At 43.9% G+C, this 25,369-nt stretch overlaps 1 protein-coding gene across 2 annotated transcripts in view; it reads left to right on the forward strand.

Moving 5' to 3' along the window:
• The window catches only part of LOC142586686 (salivary peroxidase/catechol oxidase-like), a 51,424-nt gene that overhangs the window by 4,892 nt on the left and 21,163 nt on the right, over window positions 1-25,369 (forward strand). The window contains exons 1-8 of one of the 2 annotated variants that reach the window (XM_075697675.1): window positions 2,254-2,277; window positions 2,372-2,455; window positions 2,997-3,245; window positions 6,406-6,549; window positions 8,935-9,061; window positions 11,301-11,509; window positions 12,077-12,247; window positions 14,814-14,993. In XM_075697675.1, coding sequence (XP_075553790.1) covers window positions 2,380-2,455; window positions 2,997-3,245; window positions 6,406-6,549; window positions 8,935-9,061; window positions 11,301-11,509; window positions 12,077-12,247; window positions 14,814-14,993 — 1,156 coding nt within the window. In that variant the 5' untranslated portion in view covers window positions 2,254-2,277; window positions 2,372-2,379. Of the gene's footprint in view, window positions 1-2,253; window positions 2,278-2,371; window positions 2,456-2,996; window positions 3,246-6,405; window positions 6,550-8,934; window positions 9,062-11,300; window positions 11,510-12,076; window positions 12,248-14,813; window positions 14,994-25,369 lie in introns of those variants that run through there. The other variant, XM_075697674.1, reaches the window with a different exon arrangement.

The raw sequence follows: 25,369 nt of genomic DNA on the forward strand, positions 1-25,369 counted from the left end.
CTCTGTTTATTGTATGCGTGATTCCAAAGAATGTATAGACTGTTCGCTTCACTTTGCTGAGTGCTTGTAGTCTCTGTCTTATGGGGGTATGAGACATTGAATTTGGGGGTACGAGCCAGAGATGATAGTTTCCTGTCGACGTTACTCCCCGAACGAATCCTGGGATCCTAGCCATAGACAGCTTCGCTGTAAGAATACTCGCACATGTAATCCTATACAGAGGATACTAGACTAGGCCGTTAAGATAGCCACCCAATGGTGAGCATTTTACACAGCCACACCCTGAGGCCCGCAACAACACGGCCGGTCGAAGTCAACAGTCGTCCCATAATCTCCGTGAGGCAGTTCCATATGTTAAGAAGAGTCCCCAAAGTTTGCTAACTGCAGACAACCGTAATCAAGGGACCCACAAGAATTGCAACAAAAGTTTTTGTAATGCTAGTTTAATGCGTCGATTATCGAGTGCAACCAAACTGAATTATTCAGAGTGCCTAGTCAAGGAATTAATATTTCATGAGTATTACACGTGTTGGTATTAACGCTCGTCTTAGTGGTGGAAGATAATTGAGTGAACCATCCCTCTAGCCCCCGTTGCTCTGCAGCTACATGCTTCTGCACTATTTTCTATAGGATCTCTGTTATTATTATCCCTGATATTATTTGCCTCAGTCAACAATTCGCTGATCTGGCCAGCATACCACGTCGTATTTTAGAGCACACTCGGTGAAACTAGAGACGTGGATAAGAGACCAAGACTGTATTAAAATATACAAAACCTGAAGCAGACCTTCATGCTTTTAAGCCTACCGGTTCACAGGCAGAAAGAAAAAAAATATGGAGACACGTGGCCGGCCGGTATTTTGCGGCATTCTGGGGATTTTCCAGAACACAATATGTTGGACACGTCCCACGCCTGCTCGGCTCTATTACGTGTTCTATACGAGGCGAACACAGAGAGAAGTATGGGCATAATGTGCTCCATCACGGCACTTCCGTTTAAGGGGGCGACGCTACCAGAGAAAACGATCGCGTGACAGAAATTATGCCACCGAAAGAACCGCGATACTGGTTTCCACTGCCCGTTGTGAACAAGATCCGGAGAACGGCGCGAAACATGGAAGAATGAGGACCCTGGAGCCGCACTCGGCGTCTCACAAACTTTGTCGATCACGACGAATACCAAGGTACTAGACTGCACTGATCATATCTAGATATGCATGCACGAATGAGGACATACTCTGCATTATCGAAGTTCTTAAGTTTTTCTTTAGGACGAGTATCGGCACGCGCGGATATATGCATGGTATAGCTAAACTTGACTATCATGCTTGTCGAACAAAGCATTCGATCCAGTTGGATTCCTGCAGCAGCACCAACACAAGTTGCGGTAACTCTGATGTAAAAAAATTTCTCGTTGATGAAGTCCCCCTGCAAACCTCGTGACCTCCATCCACCTCCTTCCGAGGTGCATAGAAATCACTACACTGCAAATTATTTGTGTTTGGTGCAGTTCGTGTGAAAGGAAAGAATCGTTCGCGATGAAGACTTGTTCAGAATAAAAAAAAAACTGTTACTTCACTCACAACTAGAAAATCCCGCAATGTTGTGGAAATTCGAAATGGTGTCATCTAATCAGGGGCCGGTTATTGATTAGGCTAGATATTAAGCTGCCCGTTATAACGAACAAACAGTTTTTTTTTGTATTTCACGCGATTAGGTGTAGCCATTCGTATACAATCACCGCGATTTCCAAAAATTGCAAAATGATTCACGTATTTAATATTAGGTGAACAGCGCACAATGGAAGAGCACCGACAAATAAAGCTTTCCCAACTATACGTATGTCGGTGAGAGGATCCAGGGAAGAAAGATGTTCCGTTCCGTCTCTGGCCGCTTGGTATCAGCAGTTAGCACCGTTCAGCAAGATGGAAGACAAACGAGGAGAAGGCAAGACAAGGAGAGAAAGTTTCGAGGCAACTTTGGCTCCGCGTGTTGGTGCGATAAGACCTTGAGGGAGCTCCCCACGACCGAGCGGTTCGCTTATATCCGTGTCGCTTTCCTGTGAAAGACATCCGCGTGAACGGCTGGCCTCCGCCGCCATGCACGTGTCTCGCGCGGCGTTACGCTGTTGACCCTGAAGCTGTGCTGCATTGCGGAAGATCGGCGCTGGTATCAGCGCCGGTGGGGCGTGCCGCGCCCGCTGTGCCGCGCGGAAGACGTGCTTGCTGCATGCTTATCGGGTGAAACCCGAGGATTCCGCCTACTTCCATCGGAAGGGTACGGCATCTCTTGCCGGGGCTGCTGGCTGGCAAAGCTACCGGTGCAATGTCGGTGGGGCGTCTGAGCGCTCCTGCTGTCCCGTTTTCTGCAGGCACCAAGATGCGGACTCTTCTCTTGACCGGCGTCCTGGCCCTGCTTATCCTGGCTGACCCGAGCTGGGCGCAACGGAGGAGAGGTATGCTCATCTCGGTGTACCATCATGTCTTCAGGCATCGCCGCGGACCAAATGGCCACGAGCTATTGTAGTCTGTACCTTTTATCTGCCTCCTGGAATAAACATGGTCAGCAAAAGAAGCAGATAGGTTTTATCAGACAATGAAGATAGTCGTGGAGAACAAGCTCGAGTTGTGTTCACCAAGTCAGGACCCTGAACCAGAGTCCTGGCTCGGTATGCACAGGGCATAGTACGTTGCCCAAACTCTTCTAACTAGTGCTTTCTCGGTTGCTTGCTTCGAAAAATTCTGGTCACGTTCCAACCCTCTCGCAGGCATTACAGCTCTTCCCTTATTTATGGATTACTTTGAAGGACGCTAGGTCCGTGGCCACTTTCTAAAACAAGTGCATAGTTCCTCTCGTGGCTGAGCTGTCTTCTCTCCCCACTTCTTTTTTTTTCCCCGCTGTCTTCTTGTTCTCGTTTTCTAGAGCCCGGTGAATACCGATAAGTGCAAAGCCTTTCGCGCACCGAACGTGGCACTGTCGTGCTTGATGGGATGCAGGACAAGGCGGCAGCCGCGGTCAGTCCCGCAACCAGTCCCGCCCCCAAAGCCAGCAGAGCCAGAGACAGGCAGCCGCGGCCGTGCGCCCCAGCTCAGACTGCCAGACGGCGTCTGGTCAGCCGGGCGTCTGCCAAGCCCTGAGCCACTGCGTGTTCCAGTTCAATGTGATTGAGGACATCGCAAGCTCTAGTTGCGGCGAGGGCATCCATGTCTGCTGTCCTCTCGACACGCCAGCGGCATCGGGACAGAGTGAGTGAAAGAAATGAACAAATTACGTAATTTTTTGACCAATCTGCTTTTCGCACGTAATATCATGTTCCTCCTATAGCAAATCACATGTACATTCTATTTCTAGACAAGTTTAGCATCTACTGTGCAAGTGACCAGACTAGACTGTGAACCATGAAACTTGGCGCGCGTTGCGTCCCGAGAACTCTAAATCTGCTCATCGCTTTCAACTTCGGCGGTTTGGGAGCGCCAGAATTTCCACACAGGCCGGACCACGCTGTGCAGCAGCAGCTCTATAGTCATACGCTAGGTAGGCTGTGAACCGTTCAAAATGATGACACATCTGATACACGAAAATTCAGCGTATAACAACCTGAAAAAAAAATTATGCGGCTTTACGTGTCAAAACCGCGATCTGATTATGAGCCACGCCATAGTGCAGGACTCCGGAAATTTGGGCCACCTGGGTTTTTTTTATATGCACCTAAATCTAAGTACACAGGTGTTTTCGTATTTCGCCCCCATCGAAATGCGACCGCCGTGGCCGGGAGTATAACAGACTGATCCACAGGGTTGTGCCCCTAGAATATACGAAAATAAAGGTTTTTTTTTCACAACTGATCATTGTATATTATTTTAACCGTTCTAACTTTTTTAAACAGTAGCTCACTGCTTCTTTATTTCTGCGCAGAATTTATCGGGCTTTATAGAATAAAAATTAACTATCTTTGGCCTTTGATTTTTTTCCGATTAAGTTACAGGTGCTTCAACGTGAAATGATAGCTCACACCTGTCTCATAGATGGTCGCGTCAGTGTAACTGTAGAGCGGAGCTTGCAGTGACGACTTTAGATATGTGATTTGAACCCGTTTACATTACTCTCAGTACTTTTATTGAACCTTACGAGTGAAGTTGTTAGGCATTACAAGATTATGAAGGTAAGATCACACTACCCTGTGTTGAACACGCAGTGGATAAGGTGAACCGATTAGTTCTTTCTCTGTTTATGACTGGACTTGCTTGCTGCACGAAGATTATGAGTATTTTCCAAAGCGAGGCTGAAGCTTATATTTTATTTCTTTATTTCAGTGGTTTCACAAATTCAATACAAATGTTTGCACACACTGTACAGCCCAATAGCCATTGGTTTATAATGGATCCATTTGCAAAAATGCAATGTGCAGTAATATAAGTTAATAAATTCCGTATATGCACAAATAACCACAAAGAGACACTCAGGAATAAAATACACAATATCTTACATTATAACATTGATGAAAAGCAGTTAATTACCAAACGCAAGCTCGCTCTCAAATCCAACTTCATTTTAAAGAAAAAAAACACTCTAATGTGTTCTAGAACTAATACAACGAAAAAACAGTTGACATTCAGATACGTGTACATAATAAGAGCCGTGCACATGATATGGATCTTTTAGACTGAGTGCGCAGATAATTGCAGAAAACAGTACATTTTTTACCCAGTCTGTTATATTTTTACCTTGTTTTATTTCAAATGATACGTTGTTCCAATTTTATACCGATGAATGGAACCAGTCTGCGGTAATATTTATTTCTTGTGGGAGGTCATATAAAAGTTGCCAGCAGTTTCATTCCGTGTTAGAAGAGCTGGCATGCGAAGTATTGAGACATGAAACTGATAGCTGATTTTTACCATGTTATTAACACATTTGACCATATTTAATACACGTAGAATGTGGAACGGCAATATTTGCAAATTCACGAAAATCAACTTACTAATTTTATTCCGCTGGAAAACGCTTATCGTACGTACTGTTTTTGTAGGCGTCGAAGAGGTTCAAATTACGTTGAGAAAGCCTATCCTTAAGGCTCAATGTAATATAACAGGTGACAATGAATAAAAGAAATATGCAAATGCGAAGAATGCTTCAAAATGTCCCTGTGCCTCCAAAAGGGCCTAATGGCAAGATGCTAGCTAAGAGCAAGGAGTTTTTGTATGACATTGTCAACGTAAATGGCTGTTAAGAATAATACCAAGATAAGCATAGGATTCTGTGCGTTCAAGTGGACACTGATTAATGGACTAAGTGATACCATCATTGTTGACGTTTTTTTTTTCTACAAGTAATACAAAGTTCTGTATTTTCGTTTACTCGTGGTTTAATTTATTCACAGTAAATCAATCAAAATCCTTAGCAAGTTACATTTGTGCTTTTTTTCTTCTACCTTCTCGATGTTGTTACCTGTGGTTATTATAGCAGTGTTAACGGCATACTTTTATAAAGCACGGCTATCCTTGCGCCATAAAACTCCATTAATCATTAGCAAAGCACGGCTAAACGCTGTCTACTATTTTATTTTCTTGCGCAACTATTAGGACACTGTGCCATGCGCCGGACGAGAACATTAGGTTTTGAAATGGCTGTTACGACGTCTATCATGGCCACTTTTCCTTGCCGAATTCGTAAAACAGAAATAATTGCGGTACTATAGTATAGCGTAGAGTTTCATTACGCTAGAAAAATACATAGGGGGAGCACAACCATAACTTTGCTTATTTATGCAAAATGAGGAGACCTCAGAGCATGATCCTGCGCGACGACTGGCGATTTTCTTTTAGCAATATTTTTTCGCCCATGATCATTACTTTCAGAGCCTCGAAAATCACTGGAATTCCAAAACGAATTCGGCTTTGCTATTTTTGTTGTTGTTGTTGTTGTTATTGTTGTCGTTGTTGTTGTTGAACCAACTGCCACTATTACGCATATGACAAAGCTTATTTGCTTCACTCTCCTTCCTAATTACTTACGGCTGTCTTAGTGTCCTGTAGGCATTGATAACAGGTAATTCATTTCACTTATATTCATTTTCAGTGAACAATTTTCTTATTCTCTCAGTGGTAATTTATTTCAATGAAATCGAGAGCATGACATAATCTTGTCGGGTCGCAAGGGAACATGACGAATTCGTGTTTAAAGAGAGAACTTTCATTTCTTTCTATGAATCCGTATTCTGCTGAATGCAAAGCGCCCTGCAACGACCACCGTCTAGCCATTGCTTCGGGATGGACCTTTGAGCTGTCTGTTGGGGATAAACCACTCGAGGTTGTTAAGCAACAAGCCACTGACGAAAAAAAATGACCTTTTCCCTCACTATACTTGAGGGTCCCCAGCTAAGGGAGGATGTTTATTTCCACTCAGGTCCTGTAAGTCGACCCGTGACTGTGATTGGACGAAGAGTAGCTGTGCCAAAAATCTCAAAAGATGATTTAGACATCGCTGGAAGAGCCAGTCTGAGTGTCGTCCGTGGAATCGAAGACACCGAGAGAGCTTTGCTGAACGACGGTAGGTAGAGAATACCACGTTTCGCTCTGGGTTACAGCATTTGCAGATCACCTGGAGACTCGCTCGCTAGCGCATTTATTTTGACTTGTGCCACAAGCTAGCCGCTGCTCAGTAGCCGCTGTGATTGTTCGCACACTGGTCGCGCACATGTTTGTTCGTCGCATTTTTATTATTCGTTGCGTGAAAAGTTCAGTGCAGTAAACAAAACGATGTCATGCCAACTAGCCCCTGTTAGAACCTTAGTGAAAGCTGGGAAATGCATTCAAAAGTGAATTTGGTTGTCAATTATGATTGTGACAGGCTTGTATACTTTGTGCGTGATCACTGACGTTACCCGTAGTGCGAAAATTGCTGAGAAAGCAGACATTAAATATCTTTCTTTTTATTTTTTTTATTCGTGTGAATCTTATACTCGGGGGGGGGGGGGGACAAAAGAAGGAAATTTTTTTGCTAAGTTGACATGCTTGCTATATATATATATATATATATATATCAGGCAAATGAGCTATAATGCTGACACAATCCTTTTGCATTTACCGCTAAATTGCCCCTGATTTATTGTTGTGAAGTAGCAAGTTGGTCGCCAATGGAACAATACCCCCAACTGAGCGCTGTGCAAATACATGTTTACACGGATAGTGTGGGAAGAGTCAGGGTAAAGAGTGCTTAGATATAGCAGAGCAACTTGCTTATAACTAAAGGAAATAGATTGAAAACGGAAGAAAAAACAAGAAGACAACGGCGAGATTACAACCCATAATTTCTGCACGTCGTTTGGCCGTTCCGACAATTCAGCTACAGCGGCGAAGATTGAGTTGTAGTAGTATTGAAGTGTGGTAGCAATTGAAGGGTAGTCGGCGGCTGGTTTGCGGGATGATGAAGCCACGCTTGCTATCATGGAATCGCATCCGCCAGTAGGACGCAATTCGACGCAAATGGTCGCGCAGTCGCTCAGGCGGGACAAGAAGCGACCCTCGACTAGACGAGTACCTGGAATAAAGTGAAGTGAGACAACGCCCGCCTGGCGCTCCTCCTTCCCCCCTTCCCCTATCGGAATACGAGAACTTCCTCCCACCCACCGCCCTACAAAAAATTGCTGGCTACGCCACTACGTTGAATGCGCATGTTGTGAAGAATGCTCAGAGTGTTTTTTAAGGTGTGACGGAGTAGGTATATGTTGCCACGTCGAGATACAAAAAGCGCGTCACATTTATTCTCGTGACTTACGCACTCGCTGCAACTCGAGCTGCCTTGACGCACTTCGTCGTACGCCACCACAGAGGCACTTCTAGAGGTTGCGGAGCGTCTACATATGCAAATCAGATGTTCCAGGTCCTCTTATACTATGCCTGTGGGTCACACGTGTGCGCAGAATAGCTTATTTTTCTATAAGTCATCCGTGTATGCTACATTCAAACGAAGACAATGTAGGCATATTCGGCTGCGCCAATCGAGACCACGTGGCATGTCGAAGTAAGTTGGGGTCAAAAGGACACGTGGGACCTGCATTTTCGCCCAGCGTCACACCATGGGCTACGATGCAAGCACCACATAATCATTAACACAACAGTCACTTCAGAACTGTGTTAAAACCAGTACGGAGGAGCTACTGTAACGCAGTACGCTAAGGACTGACGTTACCGACTTCGCACTAGCGGGCGGGCACCATTTAAGTATAACAATGGCTCATCCTAGAGGCCACTTCGTGTTTCTCTGCAGGCGCGATCACTTCAAGGATTGAATAGCAGCCTGTGTGAAACTGAAGATCACCCACTCCCGATTACAGGCTACTTAAAAGAGTGCCAGCAGTGTAGCCAGCTCAGTAGCTGTGGCAGATGCCTTGTGAATGACCATTTGCGAGAATGGAGCCAAGTGTTTATGGACGACGATAAAGGCATGACAAATCCGTGGATGTAAATACATCAGCGAGTAGTGCGGGATCTGCAAGACTTGCTTAAGTGCAAAATATTGTAGAGCTGGCGAAGGTATGTCAGCTTTGCTCTTATTATCAGGCACTGCAGATAGATATACAGTGGGTACTTACCTGCACCTTATATGCAGAAGCTGGCCTTGAAACTTTTAGCCAGCAGCGCTCAGGGAAAAGGCGGGGATGGGAAGCACCCTCGATCTCGTTTGCTTTCCGACAACGATAAGTCGAACGGGGTCTAGAAGCGGGCAAGTGAGTAGCATACATGTGGCAAACATTATCATGTGTACATAGCATGTGTGGAATATGAGGATTGTCATAGTAAGACATAAAACAAGGGAAAAAAAGAGAAAATAAACTGAATGCCCTTCTATTTTCACGTGCTTTAAACGGCAGAGACGATTTACAAAAAAATATATATATCCAGTTTCCTAATTGCGAACTCTGTCTGGCTTCAGGCCTTTTCGCAAAGCGACATACGACCGCGTCCCTGCATGCTGCCTTCTTCGGTTCCAAGCCAATCGTCCAGTCTCTCGGCAGGGACGGTCTCATCGGCTTGGAAGCCACGCGGGAGCTCGCTCGCAGGTACGTTCCCCCACATGACTGCAGCTGACGTAGTTTTCAGCTATAAGACGTCAGCCGAAAGCGTGAGAGACACTCTGGTTTCCTTTTGCCGGGAGGGAGTGCTCGAAAGGTGATTATAAGAACGATCTCATCAGTGCAAGAACATGGCAGAAAAGAGAATGTATTGCGAGCACGTATTTCGCAGGTTGCCAAAAGTAAGACGTATATGTATGTCACTGCTGATCTCTCGATTTAAAAATGACGCAGATGATGAAAGATACATTGGCTAAAAATTTGCTCGATCGCCAACACCATTCTTCAAAGTCATGCCTGCGTGAACCCCCTAGCGAGGACAACAAGAGACAGTGGACAATGTAACAACTCTTCTGACATTGCAATGGCGACCTGCTGGGCCGATACCTAAAGGTTCAGTACTCCGTCGCACTTCTCTGTTGCTACACTGCGCTCTAATTACGGCTTTCAGATGCTGCGCCACTGCCTCCCTGCACTTATTCATAGTATTGAGAGCAGTGGTTTATCTTTTTTATCCTCTGCCAGATCAGATTTACCCAACTTTTTCTATTATAGTTACTCGAACAGCTATACCAATGCGTCTTTTATTGCAGTTTCAGTATGTTGTGTTTTTTTATTTTTGTATAGTTGAATTTTCTATTGGGTGATGCGTTTCTTGTACCTCTGCTGTGTTGCCACATTTGCCGGCGAGAAATGCAGTGTTTAGGAACTCGTCGACCTCTGTTAAGCTTTTTCTCCCTATACACCTCCAACCTTCTGAGCAGTAATTTAATTATTTAGTTAGTGATTAATTAATGAGCTAGCAAATAATCAATTAAATAAATAAATGTCGTCATCGTTACTGCCCCGCAAGAAAAAACACTATACCAGCCTGTACCTGCGCATTAAGCCTTTGTAACTCGCAGCACTAAATTTGTCCTATCGCGGTCGTCAGTCAGCGACGTACGCGGCCTCCTCGAACGCTCGTTGTCATGCGAGCCTTCACGGCCTTTTGCGAACTCACAACACCACCACCTCACACTTCTCGAAGCAAGACACATTTCCCAATACGTGGGCTTCATTTCCCTGTGAATTTCGGTGGGCGTTCGTTCCTTGCTCCATAGAAAACGAATCACACTTCGTTGCTCGTACGCCGTGGACGTGTGAAGCACAACCGCCATCTTCAACAGCTGACAGCAGCGCGCCGTGCCGAGGAGCTATCGGCAGATAAAGCCAGGCCGGTCCAAGAAAGTTCCGCTGCTAGGAATGGATATGTTGACTTCGCATTTACAGCTGTAATTTGGCTAAAAAACATAGGAGCAAGAACTCTCTGATTCGCCCTCGATATGTTTCTACGCTCGTCGATATTAGTCGCATGTGCGGGTGTGTGGCGACGAGTGCTATATTTTTATTGACAGCTGCAATATGATGGTGTATCGCAGTGAGAAGTTATTGCAGGCAAAGGGGTCTTTGTACCTACCTTTTTTTTCTCTCCTGTTAAATTTATACTGACGGCGCACACACTGTGAGCGCAGTTGATGCCGCCGTGATCATTAGCCTAATATATGTATTCCTACAAAGCGAATGTTGCAACTCCTAGCATTCGATGATAAATGTTAAACGCGTGGGCAGAAATTTTGTTTTAATGCGAACAACGGACGCAATTTTAAATTGTTGGCAAGCACGGAGGTATTTCTGCAGCAGCCTACAATCGAATATACTATTCCTCATGCATTGATATCGCACACCATCGAGCGAAAGGAAGGCGCGTGACGCGCACAGGTACACTTCTATAGGTATACTTGCACACATGAAGGCAAGTCGCACTTTTTTTTCTTTTGTACAAGAGCGTTGGGAGGAGTTGTGGAAATTTTCTGCGGGCGTGAACTCACAGTTGTGTTTTTTCTGCTTGAAAGGATAGATAGAAATAATACATAAGGGCAGCATGTCTTTCTTTTGTCATAAATAAACTCTTCCATTAATCACAAAGCGTGCATTCTCTCAGCGACGTAGCCGAAGAAATTATAGTCAAGTAAGATAAACAAGCAGATATAAAGTAAGTAAATTAATTGTAACTAGCGTGAACTGAGTTCTTCGCTTCAGTTCTATAACACTAACCACGTCAGGAAGAAAAAAAAAGTCAGTGATATTTACGGCAGTCTTTACGTCAATGCTGTCTTGGAGCATACACGGTGCTTGCTCGAGCATGCGCGAGATCGCCGCCTTCCAAGACATTTTGCACTCGCAGATTCAACCTGGACTCCACACAGGGTCGAGACGGTCTTCAGAGGTTCAATTTCCAGAACACGGTGATCGCCGATGCTTGCCCAAAGATCCCTCGCTGCCCATCTACAAAATACCGTTCCCCCGATGGTCTCTGCAACAATCTGCAAAATCGCGAGTGGGGCAAGTCGCTGACTGCCTTTGAGAGGTTCATGCCGCCCAACTATGCCGACGGTAAGCAAGCACTATAAACGCAACAAAACATAGCAATTGAATATAGCTTTCTGTGAAATACCATTTTTTGTTATTTCGTTACTGAATATGATGAAGTAACATTTCTTACAAGGCTGGTGTTCTATGTAGTTTCATATGAGAAGCACGGTTAAATTAAGTGATAAGATTAAGTGCGGGCATAGAATGCACGGTTGATGGCAGAATGGGAGTAATCAAAGATTACTGGAAGAGGCCTTTGCCCCGCAGTGAGCTTTAAATGGGATAATGATGAATACATCAGAAGCATGACATATACTGCCACGACAGCTCGTTCAAACTTGTATGTCTCGTTCGGCAGAAGCGGAAAACGGGACACACATCACTCAGCCCGCGAACTAAGAACTGTTGATTTCTGAAAGCCTCAACAGTTTTAAGTTATTCGCTCTCTGTATGTTTGCCTGATTAGGTCACTCTTGCTTCGTTCTGTGCTGCTGAGCAGCGCGTTTATATTGAACAAAGTATAACCAACAGGACCCAATTCATAACCTTGTTAGCTTACGTGTTTGTCCTCCACTGACACCATTGCAGGGCTCACGCTTCCGCGAGTCAGCATCGATGGAAACCCGCTTCCCAACCCGAGAAAGATCTCCGTCGCGGCGGACCCTGACGCTGATTTCCCCAACCAAAGAAACACACTCATGCTCATGCAGTTCGCCCAGTTTGTCGACCACGACCTCACTCTGACTGGAGTGTCCCGGTGTGAGTCCACAATGAACTTTCTCGTTATAGCGTGTGTCTGGTTTTACTCCGAACAGAAACCTTCCAGGGAGCGTCTCCAACAAAAAAATTTTTATCAACAAATAATGAACCAAGGAGTGCCTTGAAGTAAGAGGAAAATCACCGCGTACAAATAAATTGCCCACCCCGACATATCCCTGTCTACGCTCAGGTACACGTTCGGCTGAGTTGCGCTACCCAGCTGGATTTTATAAGAAGGGACGACTCTATTTCACAAATATTTCGTTTTTGCTTGTCGGTTTATTTCCGCCCAAAATTTACGTAGCGCTTCAGATGGGCGATGAACGTATACAAGAGGGCCTCGAAGGGAGACATTCACATCGATTAAAATGTCATTCTAGTTATCTAGTGCATCGCGAAGGAAACCTCCCTCAGTGTTACCATTTCCTCTTGCGAGGATTTTATAAAATTAACATTATAAATCGACTATATTCCACCTGGTAGTTTAGTGTGCCCACTGAGAATCCACCAGGAAATGTAAATGAGAAATAAGGTCGTGTGCGGTAAAGAGGACCCTTGAAAGGAACGAAATGATTAGTTACTCTGGTAGTCATGCCACAAATGCTCAGAAAGGCACCTCTAAGTCGTGCAATTTTATTTGACGCGACATTTGTTTGCCCACACGGTAAAGTTAATTCTTAATCAATAATTTTCAAAGAAAGTTCTACGTTTCAAATAAAAAATTTGCGTGAAGTGTTTTACGAACAGTCATTTCCTTGCAATGTCCAGATTACGAATGGAAAGCACTAAAATAAATATTGTCGTCCTCAGTTACAAAGTTCCCCTAAAACAATACTCATAATCAGCTTCAATCCGACATGCTTGGAAGTCCACGAAAAATTAAAGCAAATGTTCGTTCGGAACGCGCTTAACATGATACCGCCTCCACTAACAGCGCACTTCTGTCGCACTGCTCTTAAATTTTATAAAGTTACGCAGGAAAGCCGGATAGAGCATGTCTCGTTCAGAAATATTGCTTCGCTGAGTTTCAGACGTCCCATGAATCCCACTTGTCTGGAGAGTGTCAGCGATGCGCTTGTAGAAGGGCGTTTGCGTCGTCCGTCGTAGGTGGCTGGATAGAGACAGGGTGCGTTGAATATGCGCCACCATACGGCCTGGTTGCCGATACTTGTGCGTCTCGCAAGCAGTTGGTTTTCAATGCTGCTTTCTAATGACGACACCGTTCCCCGTGTGGCCAGCCTGAGCAGTTGCCGAGATACGAAATTTCGATTAGACTATCCTCACGGCGCGACCTATAGCCACCTACAGACCACTAAAGCGGTTGCGTTCGATGTAGAGGGCAGCACGACTCGGCGATGGCCACACTGGCCTGCCATCAAGTCACCCGCTTGCTGCATGCAGAAGTAAATTCCATCTGACGGCGCCAGCGCACGCTGCGGCACGCCACTCCCACGCTGTAGTCAAATATGCCAGGGGTTTGTTTACTCTATTGACTCGGGAGCTGGACACGTATCGCGCGAAAGAGGTGTAAGGTGAGCCATTGGTCGATGCAACCAGTCTTCTTCAATAATCGAAACTACAGCACGCAGATTCAGGAGCCGTAATTTTGATAACGCTCGTCGTGCTCTCTCAGGGGACGACGAAGCCAACGCAAAACAACAATCCTAATACAATTAAATCATCACCACATACACATTCAGATTGCAAGACCCTATCGTACAAAAATTCCTCACGTCAACCGGCCGTTTCCGGGAATGACCGGCTGGTCTTTTATGATAGGGTCTACACGCCCGTTAGCTTAACAAAGGCAGAACGTTCTTCCAGGTCGAGTATAACGCAACATGTCACAAACCAAGCAGCTAAATCACTGTTTTGCATGCAAGTATTATGACACATTATTTGGCTTACGAAGATGCCATGTATACTTATACGCATAAGCTTTTGCTAAAGGTATGCTATAGACAAGTATAAGCTTGACTAGACCTGGCGGTAATGGGCAAAAATGGAAACACTGGTTTTACTCTAAAACTTGATTTGCATTTTCTGTCTATCACACTATACTGGCCTTGAGCAGTAGTCGAACGAGGAACGTCGCTTTAAGTCAACATTTCGGCGGGGGAGCTTGTCTTCGTTAGGGAAGCAACTGCTTTTCTTAGTAGCGTTTTTATGTACGCGTAGCTCAATCTCCCCGGCACTCATAGGAGAGGAGGATTTCACCTCTAGGAGGAGGAACCTCTTCATCTTCGAGGGGTCGAGGGAAGTGAACTATGCGTACATTACAGGGTTTCTAAGGAAAGCGGTTGTTGCCCTGATGAAGACAAGTTCCCCTTGTCGAAACGTTGACTTAAAGCGACGTTCCTTGTTCGACTAGTGACCTTCCCTCCAAGTTTCCACCTTTCTTTCAACTTCTGTCTTGTTTGGATACTGGCCTTCGTAACACAGGTCGTTGAAACACTGTGGCGCTACACGGAACGTTGAAAAGACCTATTTGTCGAGCGAACCACCGCATTTGCTCTGTAGCAGGAAGCTTTTATGCGTCTGGCCTAATGACCAACACCCTGCGCAGTCCGCAACGGTTCGGCCATCACCTGCTGCGACGAGGAGCTGATCTCGAACCCGACCAAGCGACACCACGCCTGCATGCCTATCGAGCTGCCCGCCGATGACCACTTCTACGCTCAGTTCCAGCTGCGATGCCTCGAGTTTGTGCGTTCTGTGCCAGCACCAAGGCCCAAGTGCACGTTTGGTGAGCACGAGTTCCCGCTCCTTCCTGTGGCCGCCCGCGGAATGTTGGAACGACAAAGAATAATGCCGCCGTTACATCGCCGCGGGCAACGTAACTGTCGCTCTTAAGGCGGACGCCTCAAGTGCGCGATGCCAAGTACTGATCAAGCATTAAGCTTCGTTTGCTCGTGGCCGATAGCCAAATGAGTTCGGCTGAAATACGCGGATAGAAGGCAGATTTACGAAGGCGTCGTCATCCGCTTGACAGTAAAGCATACAGTGCTGCAAGGAGACCCGTATAGGCTGCTTCATATTCTTTATTTTCTGGTTTTAAAACTATGTATATATGCGATAAATCACAAGGAATTGTGAAGAGGATTGTTCTCATATAGCCTACCCCTATCCACCCAGAGCGACAGTGGTCAACGTTGGGGGCCCAAATATGATTAAATAAAAGCATTGCAACAACTTATTGCTGCAATGTACGCAGTACTTCCATCGTGTTTGAGCAATCGTGAACAAATTAAAGGAAACAAAGCATGCATGGTCAAATTATGTTTCTGTACTACGAATGTCCTTGCATAATTGGCATGGCAAAAAGCAGCAAAGCTAGAGTTTCACGTTCAATTACGATCTTCCTTGTATTTTTTACTGACACGAGTAAAAACAGATGTTGCCACGCGAACACGACGCCGGTCACACCTTAGCACATGAATAGTAATCCCTCTTCATTTGCCAAAATGTCATTATTGTTGGCGTGTAGATTGATTGTATGACCGCATAATACAAATATATTTCTTATATTTGTTTATTAGCAGTACTTATGGAGTCATAGACAAAAGTTTGGTCAAAATAAATGCTTGTAATAAGTGATTTTGCTTCGTGTGTTGCGAGAGACGAGTTTGTTATTTTCGTTTGCCTTGATTGCAGTATAGTGCCTTTTTAACGTATGTATTGTATCCATTATTTGGTAGACGGTCTGTCAGTTACGTTTATGTTCATTATGGATGATGACATCACTGGTGCTTCGCGCCGCGGAGTCAGGATCCAACCGGGAGGCCAGCTCCCCCAATTGCGTCCTTCCTAGTAGGCAACAACAGTGTGTTGCTTTCGAATCTCATTTATCTCCCTCTATTTCAACAAAGAACAAAGATAGATAGCAAGAAAGAAAAATAAAGAAAAAGAATACGGGGAATGAGCTTTTTTTTAGGCGCCCTTGCTTGCTGCTTCAGGCACCGAATTAACAAAGATTTTCATTCCTATGCACTGGTTGCCATTCAGCCGATTTCGATAATAATATGTTGAACATCACGCTTCGATGGCATCTGCTCTTGCGAGAACATTTCTAGCTTACGAAATTTTTTTAGTACGAGCGGAAGAATTTTGATGAAATCTGAGTATTTTTTTTACCTCAGTGTTGTTTTGAAGTTGACTGTCGAAATTAATGCTATATATATATATATATATATATATATATATATATATATATATATATATATATAAGAAGTTACATTAGCCCGATAAAAACAAAAGGAGAATCAAGCAGAACCCTGACGCAAATTTCACACCACGCGAAATTTACGTTGAACGATCGCAGTTGTACAGTTCAGCACACTTAAGACTGCTTGCGTACGTGACCGTTCACGTAAGGTATTTAATGATCCCAAATCTAATTATTCACAGCATTAGAGCCATTATGTCGGCGTCGCCGGCGCGCTTCCTACAATTGATGACCCTTAATTGTATAACATAAAGGCACCGTGAGTAGCACACGGCTAGATATGGGGAAACATTAGGAGGCAGTAAGGAACACTGGCAACACTGCACCGAATCCACCACAGTATAGCAGCTCAGTGACTACGGCGTTGCACAGCTGAGCTCGAGGTCGCGGATTCGATGCCGGCCGCGCTGGTCGCATTTTTGATGGGGGAAAAAACGCCCGTGCATTTGTATTTAGACGCGCGTTTAAGAACCCCAAGTTTTGGCACGCGAAAAACCCTGAATTTATTTATCTTTAAACTCTGCATTCACTTTAATAAATGCTTGAACTTGATGTTGCTGCGCACGTTTGCCAGTGTAGTCATGCTTTGCCGATATGCCGCTTTCGAGGCAATAGTAATATCGCGAGAATTCGTACCAATGACGAATTCGTATTTATTTATTTATTTATTTATTTATTTATTTATTTATTTATTTATTTATTCATTTATTTATTCTGCGAGCCCCTCTCTGGGAATGTTTACAAGATGCGATTGTCAACAAAATTTGCACAGACATTCAAGTAGTACAGGTTTCACGTAAAGCTGATAACGCGACAAAATATGCAATGCATTCACTCTAAACTCGATACAAACGATGATAGCGTCGGGGTCAATACAGAATGGTTAGTTAGGTTATTCCACTCGGTAACAGTTCTTGGAAAAAAAGGAATATTAAAAACAATTGCTTCTAGTAGTTAATGGTGTTATTGATAGATTATGACGTTGCCCAGCGGCGTATCCAGGTGATAAATGAATCTTTCGGTCGTGTCGACCTTATAATGCCCTTTAATTAATTGATGAAGAAACTTCAAACGTGAATAGCGGTTTCTCGGGCTTAAGGTTTGTAGATTGGCTTTCGACAATAGACCAGTTATTGATGTGCGGCCGAAACTATTAAAAACAAAATGAACAGCCTTTTTTTTTTCACTCGTTCCAGTTTGTCAATATTCGTTTTGTCTATGGGTCCCGCATAATTTCAGCACAATGAAGTATTAGCGGTATAACTGTCTTGTATACCAGCAGAAGGACTTCAGGCGTATAGACCGTAAGAGCTCTTCGAATAAAGTGCAGCTTTTGGCACAGATTGCTGGTTATAAGATCGATACGATTAGTCCAAGTTAAATCCAAGTAATCAAAAAAACCTAAATTCTTATACTCTGTAACTCCGTGACAGAATACACAAAGGTAACAGGGTTCTTCTTTTTCGTTATTTTAATAAAGACTATTTTGTTAAAGTTAATATACATTTTCCAGGCTTCGCACCAAGCACAAACTTTCTGAAAGGCCTGGTTTAATATTAGTTGATCGCAGAATTTTTGACACTGGATTGCAGTCCACAGTCATCAGCCAACAGTTCTATGATAACAGGTATAAAGCGTACAATGTCATTAATAATTATTAAGAAAATCATCATCATCATCATCAGCCTGGTTACGCCCACTGCAGGGCAAAGGCCTCTCCCATACTTTTCCAACAACCCCGGTCATGTACTAATTGTGGCCATGCCGTCCCTGCAAACTTCTTAATCTCATCCGCCCACCTAACTTTCTGCCGCCCCCTGCTACGCTTCCCTTCCCTTGGGAAACAGTCCGTAACACTTAATGACCATCGGTTATCTTCCCTCCTCATTACATGTCCTGCCCATGCCCATTTCTTTTTCTTGATTTCAACTAAGATGTCATTAACTCGCGTTTGTTCCCTCACCCAATCTGCTCTTTTCTTATCCCTTAACGTTACACCTATCATTCTTCTTTCCATAGCTCGTTGCGTCGTCCTCAATTTGAGCAGAACCCTTTTCGTAAGCCTCCAGGTTTCTGCCCCGTAGGTGAGTACTGGTAAGACACAGCTATTAAACACTTTTCTCTTGAGGGATAATGGCAACCTGCTGTTCATGATCTGAGAATGCCTGCCAAATGCACCACAGCCCATTCTTATTCTTCTGATTATTTCCGTCTCATGATCCAGATCCGCCGTCACTACCTGCCCTAAGTAGATGTATTCCCTTACGACTTCCAGTGCCTCGCTGCCTATTGTAAATTGCTGTTCTCTTCCGAGACTGTTAAACATTACTTTAGTTTTCTGCAGATTAATTTTTAGACCCACTCTTCTGCTTTGCCTCTCCAGGTCAGTGAGCATGCATTGTAATTGGTCCCCTGAGTTACTAAGCAAGGCAATATCATCAGCGAATCGCAAGTTACTAAGGTATTCTCCATTAATTTTTATCCCCAATTCTTCCCAATCCAGGTCTCTGAATACCTTCTGTAAACACGCTGTGAATAGCATTACAGAGATCGTATCTCCCTGTCTGACGCCTTTCTTTATTGGGATTTTGTTGCTTTTTTTATGGAGGACTACGGTGGCTGTGGAGCCGCTATAGATATCTTTCAGTATTTTACATACGGCTCGTCTACACCCTGATTCCGTAATGCCTCCATGGCTGCTGAGGTTTCAACAGAATCAAACGCTTTCTCGTAATCAATGAAAGCTATATATAAGGGTTGGTTATATTCCGCTCATTTCTCTATCACCTGATTGATAGTGTGATAATGATCTATTGTTGAGTAGCCTTTACGGAATCCTGCCTGGTCCTTTGCCTGACAGAAATCTAAGGTGTTCCTGATTCTGTTTGCGATTACCTTAGTAAATAGTTTGTAGGCAACGTACAGTAAGCAGATCGGTCTATAATTTTTCAAGTCTTTGGCGTCCCCTTTCCTATGGATTAGGATTATGTTAGCGTTCTTCCAAGATTCCGGTACGCTCAAGGTCATGAGGCATTGCGTGTACAGGGTGGCCAGTTTCTCTAGAACAATCTGCCCCCATCCTTCAACAAATCTGCTATTACCTGATCCTCCCCCAGCTGCCTTCCCCCTTTGCATATCTCCCAAGGCTTTCTTTACTTCTTGCGGCGTTACCTTTGGGATTTCGAATTCCTCTAGACTATTTTCTCTTCCATTATCGTCGTGGGTGCCACTGGTACTGTATAAATCTCTATAGAACTCCTCAGCCACTTGAACTATCTCATCCATATTAGTAATGATATTGCCGGCTTTGTCTCTTAACGCATACATCTGATTCTTGCCAATTCCTAGTTTCTTCTTCACTGTTTTAGGCTTCCCCCGTTCCAGAGAGCATGTTCAATTCTATCCATATTATACTTCCTTATGTCAGCTGTCTTACGCTTGTTGATTAACTTCGAAAGTTCTGCCAGTTCTATTCTAGCTGTAGGGTTAGAGGCTTTCATACATTGGCGTTTCTTGATCAGATCTTTCGTCTCCTGCGATAGTTTACTGGTATCCTGCCTAACGGAGTTACCACCGACTTCCATAGCACACTCCTTAATGATGCCTACAAGATTGTCGTTCATTGCTTCAACACTAAGGTCCTCTTCCTGAGTTAACGCCGAATACCTGTTCTGTAGCTTGATCTGGAATTCCTCTATATTCTCTCTTACCGCTAACTCATTGATCGGCTTCTTATGTACCAGTTTCTTCCGTTCCCTCCTCAGGTCTAGGCTAATTCGAGTTCTTACCATCCTGTGGTCACTGCAGCGCACCTTGCCGAGCACGTCCACATCTTGTATGATGCCAGGGTTAGCGCAGAGTATGAAGTCTATTTCATTTCTAGTCTCGCCGTTCGGGCTCCTCCCCGTCCACTTTTGGCTATCCCGCTTGCGGAAGAAGGTATTCATTATCCTCATATTATTCTGTTCCGCAAACTCTACTAATAACTCTCCCCTGCTATTCCTAGTGTCTATGCCATATTCACCCACTGCCTTGTCTCCAGCCTGCTTCTTGCCTACCTTGGCATTAAAGTCGCCCATTAGTATAGTGTATTTAGTTTTCACTCTACCCATCGCCGATTCCACGTCTTCATAGAAGCTTTCGACTTCCTGGTCATCATGACTGGATGTAGGGGCGTAGACCTGTACAATCTTCATTTTGTACCTCTTATTAAGTTTAACAACAAGACCTGTCACCCTCTCAGTAATGCTATAGAATTCCTGTATGTTACCAGCTATATTCTTATTAATCAGGAATCCGACTCCTAGTTCTCTTCTCTCTGCTAAGCCGCGGTAGCACAGGACGTGCCCGCTTTTTAGCACTGTGTATGCTTCTTTTGGCCTCCTAACTTCACTGAGCCCGATTATATCCCATTTACTACCCTCTAATTAATAATAAGTAATAAGTAATAATTAAGTAAGTAATAAGTAATAGCCCAAGCACAGAGCCTTGTGGAACGCCAGAGTCAACTGAAAATCGGCTTTATGGGTGATCTTTGAAAACGACAGATTGCTGCCTATTGCTAAGATAAACGTTCGGCCAAGTTAAAAGTTGTCTGTTCTGTAGTGCATTTCCTAGTTTAAAAACTAATTTTTATGCGAAACCTTCTTGAAAGGCTTTTCGAAGTCTATAAATATTGCATCAATTTGTAGTCCATTACTTATTGAGTTGGCAAAATCATGCAGCGTTTCCAAAAGCTGCGTGTAAGTTGAGAACCTTCTTCTGGATCCATGCCGATATTCAGTTAATCATCATCATCATCATCATCAGCCTGGTTACGCCCACTGCAGGGCAAAGGCCTCTCCCATACTTCTCCAACAACCCCGGTCATGTACTAATTGTGGCCATGCCGTCCCTGCAAACTTCTTAATCTCATCCGCCCACCTGACTTTCTGCCGCCCCCTGCTACGCTTCCCTTCCCTTGGGATCCAGTCCGTAACCCTTAATGACCATCGGTTATCTTCCCTCCTCATTACATGTCCTGCCCATGCCCATTTCTTTTTCTTGATTTCAACTAAGATGTCATTAACTCGCGTTTGTTCCCTCACCCAATCTGCTCTTGTCTTATCCCTTAACGTTACACCTATCATTCAGTTAATATTTTATGTGTTTTCAAGGAACTCTGATATGTGGCCATGAGTGATGTGCTCGAGTAGTATACAAACAGTTGACGTTATTGAGATAGGAAGGCAGTGAGCAATGCATTTCTTATTTCCACTTTTATGAAGGGGTTTTATTCTAGCAAGCCCCCGTTAACTCAGTACTTGGCCTTGTGACAACAACATCGCAAATGAAACATGGAGGATCATTGCGACCCATTCGACATATCTTTCCAAAAACTATTTTTGAATGTTGTCTGCTTCACTCATTGTTCACATCAATATTCAGAAGCATATTGAAAATAACCTGTTCACTAATAACTACATATTCTATAGGTCGCACAGAGAAATCAAAACTAGGCACAACGCTGCGTAAATACCGACTTAACATGCTCATTAAATGCATCAGCCGATTTATTTTCGTCATCTACTAGTGCGTCATCTATTCAAACGCTTCACAATCTTTAGATTTGGGGCAGATTGACCTCCAAAATTTCTCTCGTGACGTCGAAATACAGTTGGGCCGTGATGTTCCGTAACAACGTTTTTTGTCTAGATCAATATGTTTCTTAAGTTGTGAAGAAATAGCAGAAGTTCTTTCGTTCGGCGATAGCTAGTCAGTGAATTACTGTTTTCCTTTTCTTTTTTAATCTTTTTAATGTCCGTCTTAGTTGCAACGTCTCCCGATAAATCCTTGAGGTATTTTCTTTTGCCTCGTTTTAGTTCGGCTTGGGACAAAACGGTCTATGCATTCACCTATGGGGCTTTTAGAACGGTCCCAAAGTTTGCGCACATCATCACCGCTGTTGAAGACAGTAAAACTTTAAATGACAGTATATTTGTAATAGACACATCACCGGTACGAGAAAAGTCACTAAAGGTGGACACCTGGCGTCTCTCAGTTATATAAACGTCAGATAGAGTAAGCAACACTGTCTGGTGGTCGGATATGCCAAGAATAATGTCGCAATCGTAATTATCATCAATATTTTCGCTAAGGAAAAGTAAGTCAAGAACCGAATTATGGGTACATTGTATTCTGGTAAAACTGTTCGCAACTTGAAGTAAATAAAGAAAAATGCGACATCCAACATATCGTCTCCAGATTTATCGTTAGGACCTTTGAGCGAAAGAGTAAACCAGTCTACATTTGGCTGATTAAAATCGCCTGCCAGGACAACACGATCACCAGGCTTCACATATGAATTGAATACTTTTTTTTTTTTTGCGTGCCAGAACCACGATTTGAATATGAAGCACTCCGTAGTCGGGGACTCCGGTTTAATTTTGACCACCAGCGGATATTTAACGTGCCCCCAATGCAGGAGAAACGGGCGTTTTTTTATTTCGCCCCCACCGAAATGTGGCCGCCGCGGCCGCGATCTGTTCCCGCGACCTCGTGCTTAGCGGCGCAACACCATCGCCGCTAAGCCAGCACGTCGGGTAGGCTTCACATATGTGAGCAGGTTGCTTGTAAGGCCTTCTAGTACGCTAAGATGAACCAGGGAGTCCATACAGAGCTTCGATAATATATCTGACCTTGCCATGATAGGCCTTACAAAAGACGCATTCAATATTAGATGTGTCGGGCATGCTGATTATGTGGATGGAGTCCTTGACAATTAAGCACGCTCCTCCGCCTTTGCCTTCGCGATCTTTTCTGTACGCACTATATTCATTCGGAGTTACTTCACTGTCACAAAATGCAGGGTTCAACCAGGTTTCTTTCCCAATAGAAATATTTGGATTATAAGAATACAACAGAGCCTCGAAGTCGGTCACCTTATTCACAATGCTTCTACAATTTATGTTGAGTATTTTCACTGAGGGCCCTTCATATATGCGTCGTCCGGTACCCTTTTCGTTAAGTTTATGCCGACACCTGTCGCTGTTATTCGACCTAAAAAATCACTGCGTCAATGCTCAGCTTATCGAACAAAAGTTTTACCTTAGACCCTCGTTGTCTCTAATCAGTTGAGTTTTCCCACAGCATGCTTTTCGCACTTCCTGTACACGTCTCGAAAAATCTTCGGAGAGTGACAGTTGCGTTATCTTTTAACTGATGGGACATTTTCAGCACCGAATCTTCTTCACGGCAGGTAAGGAGTTTTATAATTACAGGTCTCGTTTCGTTTTCGGTTTTACGACCTAATCTATGCAACCGTTGAATATCAGTTACAGTTACGCCCAACTTTTGCTCGATTACCTCTTCTTTCTATGCACAGTAGTTTCACTCTTACATTCTTCTAATCCATAAATAATCAAATGATTTCTAAATCCTTTGTTTTCTAATTCGTCAACTTTATTAAACAGAGAAGCTAACTGCTTGTCGAGTTCAGATACCGGTGCCTCCATTTCCTTCATTTTCTCTGGGTGACTACGACTACTGATGTCAAGTCCTTATCAATGCCAGACACAGGTGCTTCCACATTGTTCAATTCTGTTTCCAAAATTTAGTAGACATGATCGTTCTTGGCTTACAGAGCTTCATTCGAGCTAGCTCTTTGTTAGACACACTCCACATGGTGATGATAACATCCGCTTTCTGAATCTACTGATAGGGGTCTCGCATTACCACTGCTTCAAAGCACGCACCTTTAACTCCCTTTTCGCAGCCAAAAAAAACCCAGACCCTATGCGTTATTCGGCGAATTTGCCTCCGCGTCTACGTCATAATGCTCTGTGTTGAGTGTGGCTATAGCTTGGTGGAACGAACCCCCATAATCCGAGAATCGGCACGTCTACTAAATTGGTCGAAAGACAAAGCCAACGTCGAATTCCGTGTCCAGAGCGCGCTTCTTGATTTTTAATGTTTAGCATACGGCGTACGTCCCCGCGAACTAGCACGAAGAGCCAATTCCTGCACTTATTTTTTTCCCGGGCTGCTAGAGAAGTGGAAGGGAAAACCTTTGGTAAAAATTAAACAGAAAATGGGTCGCGCGTTACAAACGCAAGCTCCTACAGTCATTGCTTTTCTGATAAATACGAGCAGGCTAGAAACCTACCAGCCAACTTTTGTAAAATTTTCGCAAATCAAATAACTGTACAAGTGCAAAATGGGGGCACAAAATAACACACTGAAATCAACGACGTTTTGTTGCAGTTACGTGTGAATGGTACTGTCAGCTCATTTGGCTTTACCTTTCATGGGTTTGAAGCGACAGTTCCAGTGACATTTCGCTTATTATGAAGCAAACATGCCTGATTTTTCGCTACACTCGCTCGTCCTATTTTGTGAAATCGTATCGACATATCAGCCCCCCTTTTTCTTTCTTTTTTACGAAGACATAAAAAATTAGGTTGGAAAAAAGAACAAGATATCTTGCATTTTAATGGTGGGAGCCGTCATACACATCACAAACCGGTCTTCGCGTAAGGCCTTTCTTCAAACGGTGGGTTGATTGGTCAGCCGGTATGTCAGTGCAAAATGCCTCTGAAAAAAAAAAAGAAAACAAGAAAGACGCGTTTTGCAGAACAATAGCTCATTCGACATTGTCTTTACAAAGTGCTTCCCAGCAGGAAAAAGAAAGCATCTTTCAGGACGGGGTTCGAAGATATATCTTATCGTACTTATCGAGCGAGGTGCTCTAATTGCTGCACCGCAACAGCTGTTTCGTTTTTTCTTCTTCTTTTACGGCGTGGAAAAAGTAAGTAGCAAAAGGCAGCCCACAGAAAAATGTCGAGGTTTTAGGTACTCTTCCGCTTAATACTCAGACATGCAGGCACAGGTACCTAACTCAGATGCGGATATCTATTTGA

Source organism: Dermacentor variabilis, chromosome 1 (genome assembly GCF_050947875.1).
Source record: "Dermacentor variabilis isolate Ectoservices chromosome 1, ASM5094787v1, whole genome shotgun sequence".
Classification (NCBI taxonomy): Eukaryota; Metazoa; Arthropoda; class Arachnida; order Ixodida; family Ixodidae; genus Dermacentor; species Dermacentor variabilis.